Source organism: Eucyclogobius newberryi, unplaced genomic scaffold (genome assembly GCF_026437365.1).
Source record: "Eucyclogobius newberryi isolate DKJ021-1_F unplaced genomic scaffold, fEucNew1.0.hap1 SCAF_10, whole genome shotgun sequence".
Lineage (NCBI taxonomy): Eukaryota > Metazoa > Chordata > Actinopteri > Gobiiformes > Gobiidae > Eucyclogobius > Eucyclogobius newberryi.
In genome coordinates this window covers 17,930,732-17,946,693 of record NW_027315724.1, presented here as the reverse complement: position 1 = coordinate 17,946,693, position 15,962 = coordinate 17,930,732, and the positions used below count along the sequence as shown (strand labels likewise).

At 38.2% G+C, this 15,962-nt stretch overlaps 1 protein-coding gene across 1 annotated transcript in view; it reads left to right on the top strand.

The window, feature by feature from the left end:
- Positions 1 to 10,470, top strand: part of LOC140376046 (calsyntenin-2-like) — a gene marked incomplete at its 5' end in the record, with an annotated part of 269,481 nt that extends 259,011 nt beyond the window's left edge. Inside the window, 3 exons of the mRNA XM_072461966.1 lie at positions 1,502 to 1,631; positions 9,191 to 9,369; positions 10,200 to 10,470. Of these exons, the coding sequence (XP_072318067.1) occupies positions 1,502 to 1,631; positions 9,191 to 9,369; positions 10,200 to 10,388 (498 nt within the window). The remainder of the gene's footprint in view (positions 1 to 1,501; positions 1,632 to 9,190; positions 9,370 to 10,199) is intronic.
- Positions 10,471 to 15,962: the final 5,492 nt, after the last annotated feature.

The window sequence follows — 15,962 nt, the reverse complement described above, 5'->3', positions numbered from 1 at the left end:
AGGGCACGGGGCTTTTTGGGCACATATACACGAGGGGTTTTAGAATCTCACCTGCAGAAAATGTGACACACGGGCTGAAGTCAGGTGTGAAACATAATACACTATAGAGAATATATATTAATAGTCATCATTATTATTGTTATAATCCCCATAATCATAAACATCATCATCACAACCATAATTATAATACTCATAATCATCTTAATAATCATCATCATCATCATCAAAACAATCATAATATTCATAATAAGAATAGAATTTTCCTCCGGGACAAATAAAGCTTTCTTAAATCTTGAACGTCACAGTTTTTCCTATAAAAAATGTATGTTTTACCCTTTATTTTTTAACGACAAAATAAACACCTGTAACTGACTAAATGCTGGATGTTTAATGCCCTAGTGTGGAACCTTTCAGGAAAAGCAGAACCTATACCTAAGACAGTGCACCTTTAAAAGCTGATGCTAGTGACTATGTTTCAGATGAATTCCTCAATATTTTCAACGCTAAAACAAAAGATTAGTAGAAGTACAAAAACTGAATAAAATACTTTTACGTGTTCAGTGTTGTCTATTTCACTATTTCATAAGCTTTGTCCTTAAACGCGACACAAAAAGGCTGATCTTCCGCCGAGTTTCACCAGACTTTTCACAAACTAGAAGCAGCAGGAAACGTGATCGGGGCTGACTCACTCCTCGCTCACGGAGTAATCACGGCTTATTCTTGTGCAGGAGGAGAACGTTTAGTTTGCCTATTTTTATTCACATAATTCAAGCCGGATAAAGATAGAAGAAGGAAAATAGACGTCACGACGTTCAAGAGTTTAAACTGAGCTCGAGGGCAGATCAGAATGCATGTCTCTGTTATTACTGGACCTTTCCACATGAAACAAAGACTGGCACAAAGCTCAACGTCTTCTCGGTCGGCACAAATCAACAAAAGTGACGTGTGTGTAAAAGATTAGTATAACAAATTTGGACGAACAATTGGAATCAAATGATGAAAGGTTCAACATTTGTGGATCGTTAATTTGGTTATTTAGTTGTTTTTTTTTTTATTATCCATTCATTATTTTTTAATTTTATTTTTTAAAATATATTTTTCTATTATATTGTTGTTTCACGTTGCACCTTTTCACTGAAGAAAGTTTTTGTTTTTGTTCGCATACAATGACAATAAACCTTTTTCTGATTTAAAAAAAAAAAAAAAAAAAGATTTTTTTTTGTTTAATCCAAGGTTTTCAGAAAGAAGTCATTCAAATGTACAATTTAAAACTAAATATATAACATTTGACTGGTGAAAAGGCCTCAAAATGTCGCCTGTAACACAACACTGAAAACTGTGCCCAGGCCCTCGCGCTTCATCTGAAATCTGTGAAATGTTTGTAGACTTTCCTCTCTTTTTTCATGGCTCTTTTCCGCATCTGCCATGAAAACGATCATTTCATAACGCATTACTGTCCCGCGCACGTTCCTCTAAGTCTTTCCTCTGTGCGTGTGAACAGGTGAGCGTCCTGCACAGCGCTCCGTCGGGAGGAGAACACGTCAACCGTCTGCTGGCTCCTCCTCCTCAGTACATGCAGCTGGTCCATCACCCGGGCGTCGTCCACGACCCGCGCCTCGGCCACGCCTCCGGTCAGTCCGTGTTTGCGTGTTTGCTTCGTTTGCGTGCCGGTTAATCACTCGGAGCCGCCGTTGCTCGAGCCGATCCGTTACCGACCATAACCTGAACCTGAAAATCACAAAATACGAAAAATCGAGTTGGTTTTGTCCAACGTAAACCACTCAGACACATGTGAGTGACACTTCCATCACATTTAACATTGTATTTTACATGATTTGTTTATGTATTCATGATTCTGACGCATATTTGATGAAAACAAAATTAGGACTTTTAGTTTTTACTGGATAAATGTTAACATCACAACAGCTTTTTGTTTTACCTACAGAAATATTACATACGTTACCTCAAATTGTACTTTTTGTGAAGCTCAGATACAATTTTGAGGCGAGAAAAGCAAACTAAGTGGCAAAACAGTGCGTATTTTTGGCTATAAAGACTTAATATTCTGTGAAAGTTTATAATGTTTACTTCATTTTTGCCTCCATTTTGAAAATTCTATAGGGTTTATATGTCACTGTTTAATTTGTAAGTGCAGTGAGAGTCTCTTGACCATCACAAGAAGGAATGACCAGTCCGGCATTTATTTCAACTCAAAAGTGGGGGAAATCTGTTACCAATTGCCTGGAACGCACCATTAGAACATTTTGCAATAGTTAAATAGATACCATTATTATTAAAGGTCCCATAACATGCAAAATCGACTTTTCAGAGCTTTTAACCTTCTTACATTGCTATTTGTGTTTCATATATGTACCCAGAGTGTTTTTTTGATTGATTCCCGCAGTGTTTAGCTAAATTACAGACTATCTCCTTTCCTCCAATCTCCAAACTGACGGGCGGTGGGGCAAGACCGCGTCATAAGGGCAAGCACGCGTCACCATCCCCCCTCTCCACCCCCCCTCCCCTCCCGCCTCCCGCCCCCTTCCCCCCCGGCTCCGCGCTGCGCTGCTGCAGGCTGTGTCTCCCTATAAGCCCATTCCGGAGTTTTTCTGCTTCGATTTACGACGAAACACGGCTCAAAGAGGCCCAAACTTCATTAATGATATCGCACTCTTTACTATTATCACAATGGTGAAGGTTTATGTGGCACTTGATGCAGCAACCGGGAAAATAAACGGAGAGAAGTTCTATCCGATACCGAAAAACCAGGAAATAAGAGCGCGATGGACATAAGATATATATATATATATATATATATATATATATATATATATATATATATATATATATATATATATATGTTCTGCGCACGCTGTAGAATCAACACGTTTTTATTCAGTCTCAAAGTAGACTCTTTCTCACTCACTCCGCGCTGCTCCGCGGAGCTTACAGCAGACAGCTGTGGGGCCTACGTCACGGGTTGGGCGGGGCACAGACGCGCTCTGAGACTACGTCACGGGTTGGGCGGGGGAGCCAGATCACTCTTTGCAAGGGTAGGGGCGAATATCAAACCAAGCCGTTTGCATTTCCGGGTTGGTGAGGGGGTCCAAGGTCTGGGTGATATTTCTTAACTATTATGTTAAGGGTGTTGCACAACCCTTATTATTATCAATTATACACTTAGGATAGACTACGAAACGTGAAAAAAGCATGCTATGGCACCTTTAAAGGTCTTGTACAAGTCATTTTTATCTTTTGTTTTAACCATAATGATGTTTTTCCGCGTTAAAAACCCGCTTGGAGCCATGTTTTGTTTCATTTCAACGCTCCTTTTTTTCCAGAATGGCAAATTATTGATTCCACCTCGTGACATCATCTGGTGGTCGTAATAATCACTCCTGTATTTGTAAATGTGCCCCGTCCCTGTCGCATTGAAGCAATAAACTCACAGATTTTACAGTTAAACCAAAGTGGACTTAAAAGTGCCAAATACTGAACGTAGTATTCAATCACAAGAGTATAGTATTGTTGATAGTGACTCAGCAGTTTGCCAGCTTCTTTTAGTTTAACGTTTTATATCGTTTTGTCTGATGCATCACTCTGGATCGGACACTTTTGACTGCCAAAGAAAAAGATTTGGCCTTTTGAGAACCACCGAATCTAACTCGGGTCCAAAACAGGACAAGTTCAGGGCTAAATTGGGGATAAACCACGTCTTATCGAGGAATACACCATTTACACAGTCGTTTTTAACCAAGAAATGACTCAAAAAAAGTGCTAAAATGTTGGAAAAAATGTACTAAAAATGACAGAAACAGAAGTGACGTATCGTAAAACATGCACAAACCCTCTTATTACTGATACTTTATGCTTTTTTACCTCTATATTGTCATAGTTCAACACAATAGACTATACAACAAATACATTTTAATATATAACTTTTACCTCTGGGGCCCTGTTATACATGACCTGCAACTTGAGAAACGCTGCTCCGGATGTTTTGTTAATAAAGTCTTTTTAGCGTTTGATTCCGAGATCCAGACACCTCGTTCTGATCACGCCAGCGCTCGTTTTAGCCTTATTTTGCTGTGCTTTACTTCTAGGTTTTCCTGCAGTGAACACACGGGGGAACATTATATAAACTTAAGAGTGACTTTAGATGTTTTTGCCGCGCTCTGCCTCTCTCTTGCCGGGGTCTGCTTTACCACTGACCCCGAATCAAAACAGAAAGTACACGGGGTAAGGGCCGTCGCGCTTTTCTTTCTTTTTTTTAATCTAACGCTCCAGTTTGAATTATTCATGTGTCGCTGATGGAGTCGACTCGGAGGCTGCGACTTCAGAGCTGCGGAGGAGACTTTAGTGTGAAAGGAGGTCAGCGCAAGAACTCCGACTCGGACCAAAGAAGCTAATATTTGAACAAACTAGAGTCCCGAGCAGGAATGGGACGGGGCACTAACTCATTAAAACACTTTGTAATTGGTCTGTATGTCACTCAAATGTGTATAACTAACATCAAATCTAAAACAAAATGTAAATATAAGAAGTTCCTTGTTTTTGTGAAGCGTTGTGAAGTACAGAAATCCACAGTATACAAATATATTGCAGTATTTTTAGTCACCATTATCGATTTGGAGATTCAAGACGTCTTTGTGGTTAATGTTTTCTCTTCTGTTGTGGAGGTGAAAATGAGATCAGTCAAAATGATTTCCGGAAGCAAATTAAAGTGCTTTACGTAACAGTTTAAAAAGATTCACAGGAGTAAAAGCGCAGTACAATTCAAAATCACAACACAAACACATAAAAGCTCATTTAAAAGAAAACAGTGGAGATGAAATGCATTGAGTCATAAGCTAAACTAAACAGAACTGTCCTGGATTTAAATTGTTCGTGCACATTTTTTAATACTTATGTTGATTATTAACAGATTCCCCGTCGAGTACATTCCCGTAACTAGTTTCCAGCTGCGATTATTTATATATATTTACTCCCAACTTGTTTAGTATAATTCACTTCAGTTCCTCTGAAAGTCTAGTATTAAATGATTTGAACATTTTGTGTATGATGTACTACTCCTTAAGATCAAATTCAAATCAATGTTTTCTCTTTTTCTTTATGCACAAATCATAAATCAGATGTTACTTCCAGAAAGTTATTCTTACAAATACTCTTATTATTTTTAAAATAAATAAAATAAATAAAATAAATAAAATAAATAAAATAAATAAAATAAATAAAATAAATAAAATAAATAAAATAAATAAAATAAATAAAATAAATAAAATAAATAAAATAAATAAAATAAAATAAATAAAATAAAAAATATAAAATTAATACAAATTATAAAAATAAATAAAATTAATAACAAAAAATTAAATTAATTAAATTAAATTAAAACATTAAAACAAAAAAATACATGAAAAAATAAATGGATAAAGTGAAATTAAATAAAATTAAATTCAAATTAAATACAAATTGAATAAAAATGTGATTAATAAATCACAGTTATCGATTAATGAAATAATCTTGACATCACTAACCATTAATTACATAAAGTTCACACACAATAACATCCTTCATAGCGGCAGTAGAAATCAGTTCAGCACAAAACCGTCCCAACTCTGCAACATTTTAAACGGTCTAATCCTTTGCACAGAACGTCCATCTTCATGCAATTATTGATGTGTAAGAAATGATAAGACGTCTGCTCCGTATCAAAGCTTTTCAGGCGCAGTTTGGATCCGGGGAAACGCCACCGACTGAGCGTGATTCTGATGACTATGTTCATCTGTTTAAACAGACGCTCGCTCAGGACCTGCATCGGCCTGAGCGGTGCTCCAACACCAGAGAGACGCTCAAAAACACATTTCACATGGAGAGGTCGCTCCCTCCGCGCACACTGGAGGCTAAACACATCTTATGATACGTCGCAGCAATTAGAGAAGTGTTATTTCTGTGGAGGTTTTATGCCGTTTTATCTTTTTTTCTGTGCACACTGGAGCGATGGGTGTGAATCAAAGCCTGAGTTTGCTTTCAAGAACGACTGATTTTGATCCGAGTCGGGTCGTTGCAGATGCAATGTTTTCTTGTAAAAATCTTAGTTGAAATTAAGTTCAGACGACGAGAGATTTGGGTCATGTTTTATGATAAAAGCACGTTTATAAAGCAACAAAGACCTGGACCGTCTGCAGCCTGTGCCATCTGTGGCTTTTTGACTCCCCTCCATGGTTTTTGACTCCCCTCCATGGTTTTTGACTCTCATCCAGGGTTTTTGACTCTCCTTCAGGGTTTTGACTCCCCTCCAGGGTTTTTGACTCTCCTTCAGGGTTTTGACTCCCCTCCATGGTTTTTGACTCTCATCCATGGTTTTTGACTCTCCTTCAGGGTTTTGACTCCCCTCCATGGTTTTTGACTCTCCTTCAGGGTTTTGACTCCCCTCCATGGTTTTTGACTCTCCTTCAGGGTTTTGACTCCCCTCCATGGTTTTTGACTCTCCTTCAGGGTTTTTGACTCTCCTTCAGGGTTTTGACTCCCCTCCATGGTTTTTGACTCTCCTTCAGGGTTTTGACTCCCCTCCAGGGTTTTTGACTCTCCTTCAGGGTTTTTGACTCCCCTCCATGGTTTTTGACTCTCATCCTGGGTTTTTGACTCCCCTCCTTGGTTTTTGACTCTCCTCCAGGGTTTTTGACTCCCCTCCATGGTTTTTGACTCTCATCCTGGGTTTTTGACTCCCCTCCATGGTTTTTGACTCTCCTTCAGGGTTTTTGACTCCCCTCCATGGTTTTTGACTCCCCTCCAGGGTTTTTGACTCTCCTCCAGGGTTTTTGACTCCCCTCCATGGTTTTTGACTCTCATCCTGGGTTTTTGACTCCCCTCCATGGTTTTTGACTCTCCTTCAGGGTTTTTGACTCCCCTCCATGGTTTTTGACTCCCCTCCAGGGTTTTTGACTCTCCTCCAGGGTTTTTGACTCCCCTCCATGGTTTTTGACTCTCATCCTGGGTTTTTGACTCCCCTCCATGGTTTTTGACTCTCCTTCAGGGTTTTTGACTCCCCTCCATGGTTTTTGACTCTCCTTCAGGGTTTTTGACTCCCCTCCAGGGTTTTTGACTCCCCTCCATGGTTTTTGACTCTCCTCCAGGGTTTTTGACTCCCCTCCATGGTTTTTGACTCTCATCCTGGGTTTTTGACTCCCCTCCATGGTTTTTGACTCTCCTCCAGGGTTTTTGACTCCCCTCCATGGTTTTTGACTCTCATCCTGGGTTTTTGACTCCCCTCCATGGTTTTTGACTCTCCTCCAGGGTTTTGACTCCCCTCCATGGTTTTTGACTCTCTTCCAGGGTTTTTGACTCCCCTCCATGGTTTTTGACTCTCATCCAGGGTTTTTGACTCCCCTCCATGGTTTTTGACTCCCCTCCATGGTTTTTGACTCTCCTTCAGGGTTTTTGACTCCCCTCCATGGTTTTTGACTCTCTTCCAGGGTTTTTGACTCCCCTCCATGGTTTTTGACTCTCATCCTGGGTTTTTGACTCCCCTCCTTGGTTTTTGACTCTCATCCTGGGTTTTTGACTCCCCTCCTTGGTTTTTGACTCTCCTCCAGGGTTTTTGACTCCCCTCCATGGTTTTTGACTCTCATCCTGGGTTTTTGACTCCCCTCCATGGTTTTTGACTCTCCTTCAGGGTTTTTGACTCCCCTCCATGGTTTTTGACTCCCCTCCAGGGTTTTTGACTCTCCTCCAGGGTTTTTGACTCCCCTCCATGGTTTTTGACTCTCATCCTGGGTTTTTGACTCCCCTCCATGGTTTTTGACTCTCTTCCAGGGTTTTTGACTCCCCTCCATGGTTTTTGACTCTCATCCTGGGTTTTTGACTCCCCTCCATGGTTTTTGACTCTCATCCTGGGTTTTTGACTCCCCTCCATGGTTTTTGACTCTCATCCAGGGTTTTTGACTCCCCTCCATGGTTTTTGACTCCCCTCCATGGTTCTATCCTTCAGGGCTCTTGGGAGGATCCATTTATCCATTTGATTTATTTCTGCGAACGTCTGTGAATCTGCTCCTCTATTATTGACTATTATTGTTAAATTATCCAACTTTCTGTGGGTAAAATCAACAATTGGGGCGACTTTTGTAATTACAGAATACGAGTTTTACCATTGCGTCCCACAGCAGCACTTTTAATTGGATCGAGTTGAGTTGAGAAGAACGTTGAGTTACTGGCCCGATACAACATTAGCAGAGAAACGTTGACATTTTGTTTTTTGCCACACCAATTATTTAACTCGGCTTGTTTTGAATGTTTCTGCCAAATGTGTGACTGTTTTCCAGAAATCCAGTTCATTAACGTCTATTTAAAGCGTTCATGTGCAGACATTGTTCTTTTCAGAGTGGTTTCCAGATACATTTTCTTCTTCTAGAGTAATGTTTAGTTTGAGGAGGCAGCGATACAGTTTCGTCACGATATCGAGTTGATTTCGATGCGTTTTGAGCTCCCATGGAAAATAAACAATTAGAGAATTCCACGGTATTTACGGTAATTAGAAACATTACATCATGCCAGCGGTGTCTGTGTCTCTTATGGATCTTGTTCAGTGATTTACAGCTCTGAACTTTTATAATATACGTAATACTGGCTGCTCAGACTTTTCCATTTAGTGCATTTCATAATTTATTTCTTAATATGTCTTTTCCTCGTCTCGTCTTCAGCAGCGACAGACACAAGCTCCTCCCACAGTCTCCTGCTCTTAACACACACCCACACAACTCTTTTCTGTCAGATGACTGAAACTATGTTAAATTACAAATAGGGATGTCAAGATTATCAGGTTTATCGATGATCGGGATTATTCAGGTGCCAAAATATTTGTAAGAACCAAATGATAATTATCGTGACAATTTTAGAAGCAAAATGAAGGATTTTTTGTTCAGTTTATTATCCAAAAAATAGAGCCATATGTAAATAACTTTTTTGATCTGGCTGTTATTGTCATGTTTCACTTTATTTTGTCTTTTAGAAAGTAAAAAATCATACATTCAATTTTCAATGGGCTATACTCAGTCCTCAAGTAGTATCTTCTCCATTTTCTATGTATTTATTTCCTGTTACTTGAGTAATTTTTGTCTCTCTACTTATTTATTCAACTAGACTACTACTCTTTAAATGATGAGGTTAACTGTCCGTCCTCCCTCGTCCTCAGGCGTCCCGAGTGCAGCCACTGTGGTGATCGTGATGTGCATCGCCGCCCTGGTTGTTGTCGTGGTCATTGGCATCTACCGCATCCACATCACGCACCAGCAGGACGTCCGGCTGAGCGAGGGCAGCAAAGACCTGACGTGGGACAGCGCGGCACTCAACATCACTGTCAACCCCATGGAGGTGAGCGCAGATGGGGTCAGCTGTAGTTAAAGGTGCACTGCGGAACTTGTCTGCTACCTTTGCCTGGGATGCTCCACAGTAGGACATTAGACGTATGTTATGCTATCTTTTTTGTCAGTTATGGGTGTTTATTGCTCAAAAAATACCTTGGGAAACCTGTATTATTGCTGTGAGCATACAGTGTCACCTTGTCAACTCAAATGCTTCAGTTAGTACTTAATTTTTTCTAGGATATATTATAAATCACACATGTTATGGAGACGTTTTTGAGCTTTTAAACATGTTATAACATTATTCCCACCTTCACACTTGTTTCATTTATCCTGTCTTGCTCTGAGCCTCCAAAACACTCGGCTTCAAAAGGTAGAGATCCGGAGTGTTCTTGTTCTGTTTTGAAGACCATAAATCATCACCAGGCTGGTTCAGAGCATTTTTGCGTTCAATTTGAGTGGACATAGTTTTTCCTCCCATGGTAATTCCCTCTGCTGCCAGTAGATGGTGTGCTAACATGAATCCACATGAGCCAACGCCTGACTGATGGAAAGCAATGTGTTTTTTCATACATTATTTTAAGTTTCAAAAGACGAGCTGGCAGTAAAGACCCTCAAGACCATCTTTAAAGGCTACAAACAATCATAATATGTGTCCTTTAAGTGGTTGGGAAAGACAAAAGGTAATATCATATCTTTAAAAACCAGGGGTAGTCAGCGATGCATTTTCATCCAATCAAACCTAGTTATTATATTATTATCTTCCTCTTTGTTTGCCTTTTGTTAGCAGACAAGACATCCCAGCGTAAAACTTTGACAACTTAAACAATTGTTTTTCAGAACCTGGAGGGGCCACAGGGGGCAGCGGAGGATGTCACAGAGGAGGATGAAGAGGAGGAGGATGACGAGGACGAAGAGGAGGACGACGACAACACCAGCGGCGACTCAGACGACAGCGAGGAGGAGGTGGACGTCCAGCTGCCCACGGCCCAAAACAAAAACTGGGACAAAACCGCACTGTCCTTCTGAAAACGTCCCCAGCGCCAACACGACACAAGAACAACTAAAAACACTTCTGTTCATCTGGAAAAAAGAAAAACCTCCACAAAAACCGAGAACTCCGCGATACTTTGGGACGCTGAGCTCAAAGTACGAGGTCATAGCTCCCCCTAGAGGACGACACCGTAAACTGGAACTGGCACTGTTTTGTACTTTGGTTACTTTTACTCAGTTACATTTACTTTGGTTACATTTACTCAGTTACATTTAATTTGGTTACTTTTACTCAGTTACATTTACTTTGGTTACATTTACTCAGTTACATTTACTCTGGTTACATTTACTCAGTTACATTTACTCAGTTACATTTACTTTGGTTACATTTACTCAGTTACATTTACTTTGGTTACATTTACTCAGTTACATTTACTCAGTTACATTTACTTTGGTTACATTTACTCAGTTACATTTACTCAGTTACATTTACTTTGGTTACTTTTACTCAGTTACATTTACTTTGGTTACATTTACTCAGTTACATTTACTTTGGTTACATTTACTCAGTTACATTTACTTTGGTAACATTTACTTTGGTAACATTTACTCAGATACATTTACTTTGGTAACATTTACTCAGATACATTTACTTTGGTTACATTTACTCTGTTACATTTATTTTGGTTACATTTACTCTGTTACATTTACTTTGGTTACATTTACTCAGTTACGTTTACTCAGTTACATTTACTTTGGTTACATTTACTCTGTTACATTTATTTTGGTTACATTTACTCTGTTACATTTACTTTGGTTACATTTACTCAGTTACATTTACTTTGGTTACATTTACTCTGTTACATTTACTTCTGTTACATTTACTTTGGTTACATTTACTCAGTTACATTTACTCAGTTACATTTACTTTGGTTACATTTACTCAGTTACATTTACTCAGTTACATTTACTTTGGTTACTTTTACTCAGTTACATTTACTTTGGTTACATTTACTCAGTTACATTTACTTTGGTTACATTTACTCAGTTACATTTACTTTGGTAACATTTACTTTGGTAACATTTACTCAGATACATTTACTTTGGTAACATTTACTCAGATACATTTACTTTGGTTACATTTACTCTGTTACATTTATTTTGGTTACATTTACTCTGTTACATTTACTTTGGTTACATTTACTCAGTTACGTTTACTCAGTTACATTTACTTTGGTTACATTTACTCTGTTACATTTATTTTGGTTACATTTACTCTGTTACATTTACTTTGGTTACATTTACTCAGTTACATTTACTTTGGTTACATTTACTCTGTTACATTTACTTCTGTTACATTTACTTTGGTTACATTTACCTTGTTACATTTACTTCAGTTACATTTACTCCGGTTACACTGACTGTTATATTGGGACATAATTTACTCAGTTAACTTTTAATCCTTTACATTTACTTAAGTTACATTTACTTAAGTTACATTTACTTCTGTTACATTTACTTAAGTTACATTTACTTTTGTTACATTTACTTCTGTTACATTTACTTCAGTTACATTTACTTCAGTTACATTTACTTCAGTTACATTTACTTAAGTTACATTTGCTTCTGTTACATTTACTTCAGTTACATTTACTTAAGTTACATTTGCTTCTGTTACATTTACTTCTGTTACATTTACTTCAGTTACATTTACTTAAGTTACATTTGCTTCTGTTACATTTACTTAAGTTACATTTACTTCTGTTACATTTACTTAAGTTACATTTACTTTTGTTACATTTACTTCAGTTACATTTACTTCTGTTACATTTACTTCTGTTACATTTGCTTCAGTTACATTTACTTCAGTTACATTTACTTCAGTTACATTTACTTAAGTTACATTTGCTTCTGTTACATTTACTTCTGTTACATTTACTTCAGTTACATTTACTTAAGTTACATTTGCTTCTGTTACATTTACTTCTGTTACATTTACTTCAGTTACATTTACTTCAGTTACATTTACTCTTTAGTAGCAGTACTTACTTTTACATGTACTGAAGATTCTCTCGGCCGGAGAGAACAGGACAACACATAAAACGATCAAACATTCCCAAATGTTGCATTATAAATACACAAACTCCAGTATGAAGTATAAGTTGTGTGTACTTTTCCCACTGTGAGTATTTCTACAGTGACAGCTTCATGTTGACACTTTGTAAATGATGTTCACCTTCACTTCACATTCATTTTTGTCACATTTGTGTCTTTGTTCAATATGTAATGTTTTGTCTGTCAAATTATGATAATTTATCAAGCATAAATCTGATTTTAAATACTTTTCACGTCCAAACTGTTACGCAGTACTCAAGCAGTAGTTCATCAAAATACTTCACAATATATCGTGACTCTTCGTTGAGTGCAGGTTTTGGATACTTCACCCACCTCTGTTCATTTGTTCTTCCACAAGCGTTTTAAGTTGCACTACCCAATATTTTACATGTATTTACTTATTTATTTCATACTTTTAGACTGTAGCATACATACAGTAAGTAAATAATACTGTCGTACATTTAAACCTCACTTATGTTCTGACCAATCACCCATTTACAACAAAAATAGGGGCGGTTCCATCGGGGTTATTGCTAGTTTTAGTAATAATAATTATTTTTGTTGAGATATTTTCTGAACTTTTTTATTTATTTTATTCAACTTTTTTTTAATAAACCTAAACCTAAATATGAACTGATTTTTTTTTAGTTTTAATGATAATAATAATACATTTGATTCATTCAGCACTATTTTTCACACCCAAAGACACTTTACAAAGCATAAACACAACACAAAAATACAACTTTAACACAAGATTAGTTTGTGTTGAATAAAGCTGACTTCACATGCCACAAAACGTCACTAGATATTGGAAAGATTTTACTTTTCATGCATTTATAACGTGCATTTATGTCCAAAACGTTGTTATCCTCGCATTTGGATAGTGGACCTTTACTTGGCAGAACTGTACGTCAACATAAGCAGATATTTTAAGTTTGTAAAATGACTTTAACCGAGCGTTTACAGCAAAACCAGGTGATTTTACAGACGTTTTCACACATTTGAATCGTTCCGTCGAGGTTTTCGCTCCGTTCGGCGTAATCGGCGCAACGCGGGACAAAACGTGTACATTTTTATACGTTCTTGTAAATAGTGAGTCTACAGTAGGTGACCCCGCCCCTCTCCAAAGTCCTGTCCCGCCATTGGTCCGCACTGTCACCAACACACGTCACATGACACCCACTTCATATGTATGTATACGTGTTTAGGCCACGCCCCTCTCTTGTAAAGCCACGCCCCTCGGTCACTGTGTGTCTGCAGCACGGTGCTCAAGGTCAAATGAACCAGAAATGAGGGGAAATGTTGTCAAAGTTTAGATGAATATTTTCTTTATTTTCGGGCTTTCGGGGTTTTTCTGGAACTATGTAAAAATGCATTCATCTTACAAACTTATATATTAAGTTTCACAGAAAGGTCAAAATAAAAAAAATACTAAAAAAAAATTAAAAACAAGGGGGGTATAAATTAAAACAATTTTATTTTGTAGGTTTGTAGGTTTGTAGGCCTTTAGTTAAAGGACACATATTATTAAAACATCATCAAAAACATACCTGGAGTTATATTTATATTATAAAAAATATATATATTATATTTTATATTGTAATTATTCCTGTTTACAAGATCTGAGCCTCACAAAACACTCAGTTTAAACTCTCCCAGTTTTGGGACATTAAAGTTAAACATCTAGAGGTCTCAGAGCTGTTTTTAAGTCCAAACATCATCGCCAGACTCGTTCTGAACATTTAGGTCATCAATTTATGCTCATTAAAATGCATGCCTACATTAGCATGCTGGATCAAGCTAGCTTTTGTTTTTTAATCCATGGTAACTCCCAGCAGCGAGTGTACGGAGTGCGGACACGGCTCCTGATGAGGGAACACCTGACTGATAGAAGTGTGGTTTTAGTAGATACATTATTTTAAGTTCTAAAACATGAGATTGCAAAGTAAAGGCACTCAATCATATAAACGGTTTGTAAAAAACAATAGGAATAATGCTTAATATGTGTCCTTTAAGTTGAGTAGACTGTCTGCAACTGTCTTTTAATGTTTAGTAGTTCTGCACATCGTTTTCTGTGACCGTGTGCTTTGGAGAAGACAAATCAAAAGAAAGGAAACTCCCACACGCTACATGGAATAATGTAAGAATAATGTAAAAAAATAAATAATAATAATCACGTACAAGGCAATGTTTTGGAAACCGGGATTTTATGGGAAAAACCTGTTGCTGAAACATGGCCTGGAGTACCGGACGGTGTGGTAGTTTTCTCTCAGACGTGACGTAGTAAAACTCACAGATGTCCCACAACGAGTCCCATGATTTAGTGTCCATGACGTCATCATACAGTTTAGCTCTGCTGCATCAGTAGAGCCGTACCTATAACAATTATGTCACGCGTTTAGCTCTTCTTAATGACTTTAAGGCAAGACACTGCAGGAAGAACATCTTTAACAGTTTCCATTGGTCAGTTATAAACAATGACAACAAATGCAGATATTAAAGTGTAATAACAGACTAAATTGCACATATTTGGGACGTAAAAAATGGATTGTTTAAAATGCCTTGCTTCTATTTGTTGAAATATTCGATACAGAGCATTTACAGAGAGACTTTAGGGCAGGGGTGTCCAAACTTTTTTCACCAAGGGCTGCATTTTGAAAGTTAAACGGGGCAGAGGGCTACAAACAACTTGACGATGTCGAATTTGTTGAATGACAAAGTGAATCATTCGAAATTTGGCATTTGACGTAATTGTGATGAGCCTCCACACCTTTAATTAGACCTAGAACATTAATATCCGGTTGGTATAACATAAATATGCCTGAATTTTCCCAATTTCACAGTAAAAAGTACTACTTTTTGTTGTTTGGGCCGACATAGCAGGAAGCTGGAGGGCCTCTTTTGGCCCCCGGGCCCTAGTTTGGACATGCCTGCTTTAGGGTAAACACAGAAAATAGATATAAAACATTTGCTTGATATTTGTGGGTTGAAATTGTAATAAATCATGCTACGAATTAGCACAATCTGCCAAACGTGTGATCTTCATGTGGGACAGAGGTTTCCAGGCGTTGAGAGGTTCTGCCTGTCGTGTCCGGCCTTCGTTCTAGTTCTCGTTGCCTGAAATATTAGACCGCGTGAGGTTTGTGTGACGCGACGGTGGTTTCGACTTCCCCCGAGCTGTTTAGGGCATTATTAGTTGGTTAAACGCCGGTTGGTCCTTTCGCCCGTGGCTGTTCCCTCTGTGTAAAAAGTGTTCCATGTGAAAGTGTCACGTTGCCCACCGTCTTGTGCCCCCTCTTCACCTCCTTCCGACCCGACGTGGCCCGCGTTAGTTTTAGACGAGGAGAGCGCGGGATTAAGAACTTGTATAATGTGTAAAAGTTTGATGATTATTATTTTTTAGGTTTTCTTTCCTTTCCTCCGGACTCTTTGGTCTGTTTCGTTTGGAATGGTCACTGCAGCACTTTCTGTACATTGGCCAATAAAGACTTGTTT